The following is a 13,670-nucleotide window of genomic DNA, read 5'->3' as shown; positions in this document are numbered from 1 at the left end:
CACCACAGGCAACCCCTGTATGATCAGATGGAGAGATTATCCTGTCCCCACTCAGGCTAAGAAGTCGCTCTCCGTAGACAAGAGGAGGGGCAATAACACCCATCCACCAGGCGGATATTCGATAAATTGTGGATACAGAGGCGCCAAAAAAGTATAAAATATATTAAGAACTGTTTATAATGGGGGGTATTGGTGGACTTACCTCCCCACCAATGACACAACAATAATGTACCATAAAAAGTATTCAATATTTATTTCTTACTCCAATACAATCTGCAACGAATTTTGGGGAGCCCTCTCTTTTTTGCTTCTCAATTCATGTTTACTTAAAGTGGACCCAGATTTTTTGCACAGCGCACAATGAAAAGTTTTCATTCCACATACAAATGATATAGAAATCCACTGCAGCAGGCTGCATGTTTGTTTAGCTATATCAGAATGTAATTACCATTATCAGTAGCTGTGAATGAGAGTGTTGCATTCATTCTTCAGGATTTTTAAAGAGACTCTGTAACAAAAAAAAAAACTCCTCTGGGGAATACTTACCTCGGGAGGGTGAAGCCTCAGGGTCCCAATGAGGCTTCCCTGTCCTCTATAGTGTGAGGGAATCCAGCACTGGATCCCTCAAAAGTCCCTCGACAAGGCTTGACAAGGGTGTGCAGGCACTGGCAATATTTACCTACCGTGATCCTGCGCAGATGCACTAGAGGCTCTTTGTTCGGGTTAAGGCGGAAATAGCCAAACCCAATCGGATCCGCTCTATTGTGCAGGCGCAAAGCAATTGTGCCTGTGCAGTAGAGCGGATCCAATCGGGTTCGGCTATTTCCCGAAAAAAAGAGCCGCTATTGTGCCTGTGCAGGATCGTGGTAGGTAAGTATTTACCACACCGCTGTTCAGAGTGTCGCTGTGCTGGATTGCTGGGACAACGGAGGACGGAGGAAGCCTCGTTAGGATCCAGAGGCTTAGCCCTCCCGAGGTAAGTATCCCCCAAGGTTACCATGCTATGCCTAATCTTTTAGAGCAGAGAGGAAGTTCTGGGTTTAGATCCACAATAAAATAAAGCTGGAATGAATAATATTTTAAAGGATAATTCTAAAACCACATCAAAAATCTCTAACATGGTTATACAGAAAAATAAAAGTTAAAATGAATGATAAAAATAGCCGATCCTAAAGAGTATTTAGCTTGGTGGTGTAATTTACATGCATTACAAGCTTATGCTTTCACTTTGGCCAGTGCAATGATTGCTCCGGAGTTATCTTCAGGAAAGGTAGATCGCCTGGAATATGCTGTAATTAAACACACCTCTATCATGGATCACAGCTGAAATGTTCCCATTATACGCTCTGAAGTCATAGCTGTAACTAAAGTACACACAGTGTTTATAGCAGAATATGGAAAGATAATTAAAAGAAAACTCTTTAATGAAAGTATCCTTCAGGTTAACCTCCACATTATATAATAGCAAATATATCAGCGCCAAGAAACAATAGAACCGCCACTGAGAAGAACAATGTCCAAAAGTTCAGAAGTCAGGCATACATCAAAGGTCAGTGCAGGTTTAGAAAGTCATTGTATGTAGGGAATGCTAAATCCTTCACCACAATATATCAAATGCTCAGAGGTAGGTATCCGCCAAACATCAAAACAAGAAAAGGCTTACCGGCTCCCAACAACCCACATTATAAGGTTGTAAAATGGCTCAGGTCACAGATAACGTCCAGGGAACATCAGACGTCGTGAAGATCCAGTGGATATCCGTATGGAGGTAAAGTTTCAAGAATTTATATAGGAAAACAAAAACGGCAATATCTAAGCGTAACCCGTTTATTTAGATAACATTTCTTTTTATTCCTCCATACATCTACTCACTAATCTCAAGATATTGTCCCTCACGCAACCTTCGCTCCTCCCAAGAAATTCTCCTGGCCTCTAAGCTGATCACCTCCTCTCATACTCGCATCCAGGACTTTACACGAGCATCATCCCTTATCTGGAACTCTCTTCCACAGCCTGTACTTCGTGCATCTTCAAACGCACTCTTAAAATACACCTTTTCAGACAAGCTTATAACATTCTATAGCCCTTATTTACTGAATTGTCACAATGTAATCAGAGGCAAAGGGTCACTGCCTCATCCATCCTCCACCCCCTTACCTTGGGCCTGATTCACAAAGCGGTGCAAAGTGTTTGCACGCGAGTGAAAACCCCTTTATCACGCCTAAACTCAGTTTAGGCATGATAAGAAGAAACTCGCGCAAATTTTCCGCGCGCAAAGTTTTGCCCGCCGCTTCGCGCGAAGCTCCCATTAAGCCCTATGGGACTTTACGCGCATACACGCGGTAGCTTCGCGCGAGTTAGAGCACAAAGCGGTGATAACTTTGCTAGTGCAAAGGTTATCACGCCTAAAGTCTTTTAGGCGTGATAACTGAGTTATGACCGCTTTGTGAATCAGGCCCCTAGTGTGTCCCCCACTACCCATTAGATTGTAAGCTCGCAAGGGCAGGGTCATCCTCCTAATGTTTACTGTTTTTGTAACAATATTTGTGCTGCATGGAACTCTGCTGTTGTATCTATGTTCCCCTTGTCGTCTTATTGTGCTTTATAAAGCGCTGCGGAATATGTTGGCGCTATATATAAATAAAAAATAATAATAATAATAATAACTATCATCATTCCAGCGCTGGGTCCCTCTGTGTCCTCTAAATGTGTAAGATGGCCACTAACGTTCCAATTTCTAGCAAAAAATTGTTTGAGCGATCAGATAATTCTGATCGGAAGAAAAATCGTTCACTAAACCATCAATGAACCAATGTTTACTTCCTATCTATCACAACCAACTAGAAAATCCAAATTTTGGTTTGACCAAAATCCAATCGGACGACTATTTTTAAATCGTTCGTAATCAATTGTGTCCATTAATGGAGATTATTTACAACCAATCCAATCAGAATTTCTAATCGCTTGAACGATTTTTCGCTAGAAATTAGATCCTTAGTGGCCACCTTTAGCGTGGCTGTGGTTGAGCATGGCCATACTGCACATGGTCGAGTATGGCTGCGCAGGCCCGGTAGGAAGATGCTTGAGCATGAGCACCTTAGTCCTATTGGGCCTGCACGAAATATTCATGCGTGCGCTGTATGGACACTCTCGTTCACAGCTGCGCTCACACTTGGAAGAAACATTCGACCCATCCAGAGACTTCCTACCAACAAGTTAAGCATCTTTTATTTTGTTTACTTCAGGTTTTCTTTAAAATAGCTCTTGTCCCTGGACATAAGGAAGGCTTTTGATTACAGTATATGTTTTTGTTTGTTGTAGGTTTCAATAAAATAAATGAATATTCGCACTTCAACACTCAAACCAAAAGCCAGCCTTGCTGCTAAAAAGTCGAGTCCTCAGAGCGACCAATTCAAACAATACATGCTAATCTGTAGCACAATTCCAGCTTCTATATCGATCCCTTCGCTGATCACCACAAATAAGCAGGAAGCTTACCAAATTGCTTTAGACCCAAGTTATAAAGTCTAAAGTGCGCTCAGTCATCCAGAGCTCCGCAGGTATGGATATCACCAGTCCTGCTGCCAATGGCCACCACCAAGGCCGGATTTACCAGGCACCTAAAGGCGGCTCACTACCCTCCCTGAGCGCATCTCTCCCTCCTTCCCTCTGCAGAGTCCTGATGAGAGTGTACATGAGAGGTTACTCACCCTGCTCTCAGCATTCCACTGATGACGTTCCACTGACTTCAGTCAGGAGCATCTAGAACTACTTAATACTGAGGTTCCTCTAGCTACTGAATATTGAGGGGGCTTCTGGCTACCTAATGCTAAGGCACACCAGTGACTACCTATGACAGGCAAGGGAAGTAAGGGAGAAGTGACAGCTGATTAAGTCAGCACACTCACGGTGCAGTTTGGTGGGGGTTTGTGGGTTCCTGGAGGGCGCAGTCTAAGGTGCCATGACGCCTGTGCCCATAGGCTCCTGTGGCCACCACTTACCAGGCCAGGCCAGCTCACCACCAGATTCGCGTACAAAAGATTTAAAAAGTGCATAACTTTCATGCTTTATTGTACTTGGTTAAAAACTCTGGATGGGGTGGACAATAACAAACAGCAGTGGCGTTTAGTACTTGATGCATGCTACACTTTGGGTCCCTTTGATACAGATTCACATGCGAGTTAAACTTTATACATTTTACTAGTTTTTAACCAAGTACACTAAAGATGGAAAACTTGTAAATTGTGAAACAAGTAGCAAGTTGAAATTTCAAAGTCCATCAGCAGCAGGGTTGGGATATCCATACTTGTGGAGTTCTGGATGACTGAGCAAGCTTTAACCAACTTGGGTCCAAAGCATACATCTCAAACTCTGGCCTGTGGCCCAAACTTGGCCCCTGGAGCCATCAGATTTGGCCCCCAAGTGGTTTCCCCACCTTGCATTATGGTTGCCCCCTCTAGACCACCAGGGCAGCTATATTGTAGGTGAAGCCCTGGATCACCAGGGAAGCCATATGGGAGAGGGAGGGGGCAATCACTAGACACAAGGGGACTGTATGGGGGGGGGGGGCTGTCGCTAGACACCAGGGAACTGTATAGAGGAGGGAGGGGGACCACTACACAAGAAAGAATTGTATAGGGGTGGGGGCCACTAGACACCAGGGAACCGTATAGGGGTCTCCATGGAACTGTATAGGGGGGAGGGAGGGAGGAGAACTGGACACAAAGGAACTGTATAGGGGAGGGAGGAGGGACCAGGGAACTGTATTGGTGAGGGAGGAGGACCACTACACAACAGGGAACTGTATAGGGGAGGGGAGGGGGGGCATTAGACAGCAGAAAACTTTATAAGGGAGGGAGGTAGCCACTAGACATTGCGGTTGTCATGTCACTTTGTCCCATTGTTCAATTTCGGCCCACTTTGTATTTGAGTATGACACCCCTGGTCTAAAGTGATTTGATAAGGTTTTTGCTTATTTTTGGTAATAGGTAACGGTAACTGGATTGATATAGAGGCTGGAATTGCGTATTTGCATTGCATATTTGCATATATTGTCAGGGTTTTTTTTATAGTTTAGGAATCTGATGTAAGTGACTTCACACTACAACAGACTGCCTAGAGTGAGTGGCATAGCCAATGTGCTGTACCCGCTCTGGTCGTCTACTGGAGGTGCTCAACTATACTGTGTCATATCTTCGGCTATAACCATGCATCTGCCAGTTATTGTGCAGTTCAGAACAGTCAGGTGTGGTATTGCAACAGACATTCCCATATCCAATGCAAGCAGACTATGTGAATAGGCCCATAGGAAAGTATGGGCCAATGTACATGTCCGTTGGTCCACTAGTACTACCACTTGTTCTGGAGAATGATCAAGCAGCAGATCTAATGTAAAGTATGTCAGATAAAGGTATCCACATAATTTGGATCTTAAATGGCACATAGCAGAACATAATTATTCTTATTCATTTATAAAGCGGCAACATATTCCGTGGCGCTGTACAGAGTAAGAAACAAACATGGGGTACATAATAATATAGACAATGGTATACACAAAATTTAGACACTGTTACATAATACATACATGGGCGTCCGCACATACGGCAAAACGGGGCATCTGCCCGAGCCTGGCCGCCCGCTGCCCCCCCCCCTGGCCGCGTGCCCGTGCAGCCAGAAGGAGGGGAGCAGCGCAGAGAAGAAAGAGAGCTATGGGCACAGTGGGGTAGGGCGGACGTCTCCCCCCCCCCTTCCCTCACCTTAGGGGGCTCTCTCTCCCTCGCTGTCCCCTCCGGAATGAAGTGTGCAGCGGCTGGGCAGCGGGCGGAACTTACCTCGTCTCGCTCCTGCGCCGGAAGTTCTGGTGCCGCACTCTGGTCTGGATGAGACCAGAGTAGCGGCTAATCCATCCGGCGCATGCGGCGAGAGGAGGTGAGTTCCGCCCGCTGCCCAGCCGCTGCACACTTCATTCCGGACTCCGGAGGGGAGAGCAAGAGAGGGAGGGAGAGCCCCCTAAGGTGAGTGCCCATAGCTCTCCCTCTTCTCTGCGCTGCTCCCCTCCTGCTGGGGCACACATGGCCACTTTTTCTGGGGACATATACCCCTGGCTACATATACTGGGACATATCCCCCTGGCTACATATACTGGGACATATACCCCTGCCTACATATACTGGGACATATACCCCTGCCTACATATACTGGGACATATCCCCCTGGCTATATATACTGGGACATATACCCCTGCCTACATATACTGGGACATACCCCCCTGGCTACATATACTGGGACATACACCCCTGCCTACATATACTGGGACATATACCCCTGCCTACATATACTGGGACATATACCCCTGCCTACATATACTGGGACATACCCCCCTGGCTACATATACTGGGACATACACCCCTGCCTACATATACTGGGACATATACCCCTGCCTACATATACTGGGACATATCCCCCTGCCTACATATACTGGGACATATCCCCCTGGCTACATATACTGGGACATATCCCGCTGGCTACATATACTGGGACATATACCCCTGCCTACATATACTGGGACATATACCCCTGCCTACATATACTGGGACATATCCCCCTGCCTACATATACTGGGACATATCCCCCTGGCTACATATACTGGGACATATCCCGCTGGCTACATATACTGGGACATATACCCCTGCCTACATATACTGCGACATATACCCCTGCCTACATATACTGGGACATATCCCCCTGGCTACATATACTGGGACATATCCCCCTGGCTACATATACTGGGACATATACCCCTGCCTACATATACTGGGACATATACCCCTGCCTACATATACTGGGACATATCCCCCTGGCTACATATACTGGGACATATCCCCCTGGCTACATATACTGGGACATATACCCCCTGCCTACATATACTGGGACATATACTCCCTGCCTACATATACTGGGACATATACCCCTGGCTACATATACTGGGACATATCCCCCTGGCTACATATACTGGGACATATACCCTTGCCTACATATACTGGGACATATCCCCCTGGCTACATATACTGGGACATATCCCCCTGGCTACATATACTGGGACATATCCCCCTGGCTACATATACTGGGACATATCCCCCTGGCTACATATACTGGGACATATCCCCCTGCCTACATATACTGGGACATATACCCCCTGCCTACATATACTGGGACATATACCCCGTGCCTACATACACTGGCACATATCCCCCTGGCTACATACACTGGGACATATACCCCTGCCTACATATACTGGGACATATACCCCTGCCTACATATACTGGGACATATACCCCTGCCTACATATACTGGGGACATATACCCCTGCCTACATATACTGGGGACATATACCCCTGCCTACATATACTGGGCACATATACCCCTGCCTACATATACTGGGCACATATACCCCTGACTACATATACTGGGCACATATACCCCTGGCTACCTGTTCTGGGGACATCTCTACCCCTGGCCACCTATTCTGGGGACACCTATAGACCTGGGGCTACCTATTTTTGGGGAACCACTGCTGTCAGATTGAGTGTATTTTGGGGAACTGCTGCCAGGTGACAGGTGTCTACATATTAAGGGGGCATTCTGCCTATTTATGTGAAAAGCTGTCTATTTATGTGCCTCATGACTGCTGAATTTTTCTTGTTGCGGGCCTCATGGTTACTGACTTTGTCTTGTTGGGGGCCTCATGATTTGTTGGGGGCCTCAAGATTGCTAAATTTGTCTTGTTGGGGGCCTCATGATTGCTGAATTTGTCTTGTTGGGGGCCTCATGATTGCTGAATTTGTCTTGTTGGGGGCCTCATAATTGCTGAGTTGGTCATGTTGGGGGCCTCATGATTGCTGAATTTGTCTTGATGGGGGGGGGGGGGGGGGCTCATGATTGCTGAATTTGTCTTGTTGGGGGTCACATGATTGCTAACTGCGAGACTATGGAAAAAGCTGAATCATCATCATATGAGACAATAGCATTAAACCTACTTTTTACGCTTTTTAAAACAGAAAATGAAACTGGGAGGTTCTAAAAAAATGAATATTTTTTTCAGGAGTACGATGGATGAAATTGTTTATCTTCACAGTTTATTTTCAACTTAATTTTCCATAATGTTCATGTATGAGTTAAAACGTTTGTATTTAGTTTAAATTGCTGTTGGCACTTCGTGATAGTAAAGTGACTTTGCAGTTTGGACACTCGACCTCCAAAAGGTTCGCCACCACTGTCCTAATCTAATGTCCCACCATTGCTTAGTTCATGTAAACTTGTCTCCACCCATGACCACACCCACATTCTGGTTCATGACCACACCCATTTTTCGGCATGACGTAGCTCCATTTACAGCAGAAAACTTTATAAGGGAGGTAGGTAGCCACTAGACATTGCGGTTGTCATGCCACTTTGTCCCATTGTTCAATTTCGGCCCACTTTGTATTTGAGTATGACACCCCTGGTCTAAAGTGATTTGATAAGGTTTTTGCTTATTTTTGGTAATAGGTAACGGTAACTGGATTGATATAGAGGCTGGAATTGCGTATTTGCATTGCATATTTGCATATATTGTCAGGTTTTTTTTATAGTTTAGGAATCTGATGCAAGTGACGTCACACTACAACAGACTGCCTAGAGTGAGTGGCATAGCCAATGTGCTGTACCCGCTCTGGTCGTCTACTGGAGGTGCTCAACTATACTGTGTCATATCTTCGGATATAACCATGCATCTGCCAGTTATTGTGCAGTTCAGAACAGTCAGGTGTGGTATTGCAACAGACATTCCCATATCCAATGCAAGCAGACTATGTGAACAGGCCCATAGGAAAGTATGGGCCAATGTACATGTCCGTTGGTCCACTAGTACTACCACTTGTTCTGGAGAATGGTCAAGCAGCAGATCTAATGTAAAGTAGGTCAGATAAAGGTATCCACATAATTTGGATCTTAAATGGCACATAGCAGAACATAATTATTCTTATTCATTTATAAAGCGGCAACATATTCCGTGGCGCTGTACAGAGTAAGAAACATAATAATATAGACAATGGTATACACAAAATTTAGACACTGTTACATAATACATACATGGGCGTCCGCACATACGGCAAAACCGGGCATCTGCCCGAGCCTAGCCGCCCGCTGCCCCCCCCTGGCTCGCGTGCCCGTGCAGCCAGAAGGAGGGGAGCAGCGCAGAGAAGAGAGAGAGCTATGGGCACAGTGGGGTAGGGCGGACGTCTCCCCCCCCCCTTCCCTCACCTTAGGGGGCTCTCTCTCCCTCGCTGTCCCCTCCGGAATGAAGTGTGCAGCGGCTGGGCAGCGGGCGGAACTTACCTCGTCTCGCTCCTGCGCCGGAAGTTCTGGTGCCGCACTCTGGTCTGGATCAGACCAGAGTAGCGGCTAATCCATCCGGCGCATGCGGCGAGAGGAGGTGAGTTCCGCCCGCTGCCCAGCCGCTGCACACTTCATTCTGGACTCCGGAGGGGAGAGCAAGAGAGGGAGGGAGAGCCCCCTAAGGTGAGTGCCCATAGCTCTCCCTCTTCTCTGCGCTGCTCCCCTCCTGCTGGGGCACACATGGCCACTTTTTCTGGGGACATATACCCCTGGCTACATATACTGGGACATATCCCCCTGGCTACATATACTGGGACATATCCCGCTGGCTATATATACTGGGACATATACCCCTGCCTACATATACTGGGACATACCCCCCTGGCTACATATACTGGGACATACACCCCTGCCTACATATACTGGGACATATCCCCCTGCCTACATATACTGGGACATATCCCCCTGGCTACATACACTGGGACATATCCCGCTGGCTACATATACTGGGACATATACCCCTGCCTACATATACTGGGACATATACCCCTGCCTACATATACTGGGACATATCCCCCTGGCTACATATACTGGGACATATCCCCCTGGCTACATATACTGGGACATATACCCCTGCCTACATATACTGGGACATATACCCCTGCCTACATATACTGGGACATATCCCCCTGGCTACATATACTGGGACATATCCCCCTGGCTACATATACTGGGACATATACCCCCTGCCTACATATACTGGGACATATACCCCCTGCCTACATATACTGGGACATATACCCCCTGCCTACATATACTGGGACATATCCCCCTGGCTACATATACTGGGACATATCCCCCTGGCTACATATACTGGGACATATACCCTTGCCTACATATACTGGGACATATCCCCCTGGCTACATATACTGGGACATATCCCCCTGGCTACATATACTGGGACCTATCCCCCTGGCTACATATACTGGGACATATACCCCCTGCCTACATATACTGGGACATATACCCCCTGCCTACATACACTGGCACATATCCCCCTGGCTACATATACTGGGACATATACCCCTGCCTACATATACTGGGACATATACCCCTGCCTACATATACTGGGACATCTACCCCTGCCTACATATACTGGGGACATATACCCCTGCCTACATATACTGGGCACATATACCCCTGCCTACATATACTGGGCACATATACCCCTGACTACATATACTGGGCACATATACCCCTGGCTACCTGTTCTGGGGACATCTCTACCCCTGGCTACCAGTTCTGGGGACACCTATAGACCTGGGGCTACCTATTTTTGGGGAACCACTGCTGTCAGATTGAGTGTATTTTGGGGAACTGCTGCCAGGTGACAGGTGTCTACATATTAAGGGGGCATTCTGCCTATTTATGTGAAAAGCTGTCTATTTATGTGCCTCATGACTGCTGAATTTGTCTTGTTGCGGGCCTCATGGTTACTGACTTTGTCTTGTTGGGGGCCTCATGATTTGTTGGGGGCCTCAAGATTGCTAAATTTGTCTTGTTGGGGGCCTCATGATTGCTGAATTTGTCTTGTTGGGGGCCTCATGATTGCTGAATTTGTCTTGTTGGGGGCCTCATGATTGCTGAGTTGGTCATGTTGGGAGCCTCATGACTGCTGAATTTGTCTTGATGGGGGGGGGGGGGGGCTCATGATTGCTGAATTTGTCTTGTTGGGGGTCACATGATTGCTAACTGCGAGACTATGGAAAAAGCTGAATCATCATCATATGAGACAATAGCATTAAACCTACTTTTTACGCTTTTTAAAACAGAAAATGAAACTGGGAGGTTCTAAAAAAAATGAATATTTTTTTCAGGAGTACGATGGATGAAATTGTTTATTTTCAACTTAATTTTCCATAATGTTCATGTATGAGTTAAAACGTTTGTATTTAGTTTAAATTGCTGTTGGCACTTCGTGATAGTAAAGTGACTTTGCAGTTTTCGACACTCGACCTCCAAAAGGTTCGCCACCACTGTCCTAATCTAATGTCCCACCATTGCTTAGTTCATGTAAACTTGTCTCCACCCATGACCACACCCACATTCTGGTTCATGACCACACCCATTTTTTGGCATGACATAGCTCCATTTACACCAACCCAGATTTGCGGTGCGCTGCCCCGCTTTTTGCTCCCCACTTTTTGCCCCCCCCCCTGGAAAATTTTCTGCGGACGCCCATGAATACATAATAGGTGGACATGGTAATTACAGTGATAAATGTAACATGATGAGCACAATATATAGCAAATCTAAAGACAGAAAAATGTGAGAGCCCTGCGATCAGTTCATGCAAAAGACCCAAGAAATGATTTTGTAGTCCATTTACTTCCTCCTTCACACAAGTGCAGTGCACACAAAGTGTAAGAAATATCTGATGACCTTATACGCACCTTGTTTAAACTTTTGGAGACTGCCTGCATTAGATTCTACGCCGCACTTGTGGCTGTTCTAGCCTGATGCGGCGTGGGATGTACGCCACACGCCGTTACCACTCCCCGACGCGATCGTGCGCACCCCAGAGGGGAGATTAAGCTGTCATGTGACAGCATACATCTCCCCTCAGTGATCAGAAGCCATCGCGTATGGCTTCTGATCACGTGATCACTATGATCGCCGTCGGATCATAGTGATGACTTACAGAGTTGCGGCGGGGGGGAAGGGGGGAGAAGATGATCCACTCACCTCCCTGCCATTCCCCCGATGATCGGCACTCCACACCATCTCTGCTCACTGTGACGTAAGTCCCGGGCCGCGGCTTAATGACGTCATCAAGCCGCGACCCGGGACTTAGCGCAGAACAAGCGGGGATGTCGGCTTATCGCTGGAGCCTGGAAGGTGAGTGAAAGCTGCTGGCTCCAGGGGGGACATCTGGCTCCAGGGGGGACATCTGGCCCAGCAAGCCCTAACGGTATCCTGCTGCCTGACCCCCCAAACGCGCCCCCCCCCTGCAAAAGTGCCTAGCCGGCCGGTCCTAAAAGGGTTAAGGAACGTTCGCCAGCAGACCGTATTCACTGGGATGGAATTGACAGATTGAGAGACAAATATCTTTGGTGGCTACATTTGGAGGTCTTGTGCAAACTATTGTATAACAATTAGCGGCAGATGGATTGTTGATCTTTCATTATCCTAAGATTTTATTCTGACATGTGCATGTATCGCTACACTACAGCGCTTATTTCTACCTTGTATTTCTAACATGATCTTTGTTTCTTGCAGCATCTTGGTGGGTCCTCAATAACAACTGAACATGTCATCACCAGCTCCTCAGAGAGACGCATTCTGTCTGACATCGCATCTAAACCAATAAAACCTAGTGTAGCCTTTAGTGTATCCGTCAGACATATTATAGGAGCACAGTGACTGGACAGAAATACCATTTGTCCTGTACATGATGCCATACATACAGTGGTTTGTCTCATCTTCTATTCTACCAGGACTGCTTCAAAAAGAAGAATAATCCACAAGGCAACCTAGACAGGTGCCTGGGGCCAAGTGGTTGTCAAGGGGCCCAGCTGCCACCTTCCTTCACCTCAGCTTACCAAAATGACCAGAAGTGGGATCCAAAGCTACTACTTGAATAGGGCCCCATTTCTGTCTTGCCTCCTATTTCCAGGTGGTACTACATAATCCTACTCTGCGTGGGGTGTTCCAACAGCAACATAAACCCCTAAAAAACCTCTTCCTAAAATGCCTGAATATAAATCAGTCTTCATTTGGATTAACTGTATTAAACGGGGCATTGAGTTCAGAATTGCAGGCGGTAGTGCAATAATACACCACACTACATTGCACTGCGCACACCTACATATAGCCACAACTGTAAGATAGAGGAGGCAACCACATGAATAAAAGATCAATATAAAAAGAGAGTGAACATCCTGAATAGATCAATGAGATGTATAGAATTCTGGAGTGTTTGCAAATGTAATAAATTGTATGCAACTTGGAATTGGTTGAATCAATTGCACATTTCTGCTGATTAAATTACATTTTGATCCATTCTCCCTATTTTAATTACGTAGCACAATTAGGGGGTCTCCTTGGTACCTGTAGATATTCCCAGTAATCCAGACACATGTTAGCTCTTGCATATCAGATCTCACATATAGAGATGGTCAATGAGATGAAAATAATTTTGAGTTGATGCAGAATTATGCAAAATTTTGTATGCAAATTTAAGCAACTTGAATTTATTCGCAGCTCACTGACCATCCCTAATCCCATGCTCCTAA

General features: G+C 46.3%; 1 protein-coding gene across 1 annotated transcript in view; it reads left to right on the top strand.

Annotated features, from left to right (window-relative positions):
- Window positions 1–13,437, top strand: part of NECAB1 (N-terminal EF-hand calcium binding protein 1) — a 332,817-nt gene extending 319,380 nt beyond the window's left edge. The window contains exon 13 of the mRNA XM_068237605.1: window positions 12,655–13,437. Coding sequence (XP_068093706.1) covers window positions 12,655–12,683 — 29 coding nt within the window. The 3' untranslated portion in view covers window positions 12,684–13,437. The remainder of the gene's footprint in view (window positions 1–12,654) is intronic.
- The last annotated feature ends 233 nt before the right edge of the window (window positions 13,438–13,670 follow it).

This window comes from Hyperolius riggenbachi, chromosome 5 (genome assembly GCF_040937935.1).
Source record: "Hyperolius riggenbachi isolate aHypRig1 chromosome 5, aHypRig1.pri, whole genome shotgun sequence".
Lineage (NCBI taxonomy): Eukaryota > Metazoa > Chordata > Amphibia > Anura > Hyperoliidae > Hyperolius > Hyperolius riggenbachi.
The sequence above is the reverse complement of the archived record's forward strand: the minus strand, read 5'-3'. Positions and strand labels throughout refer to the sequence as shown.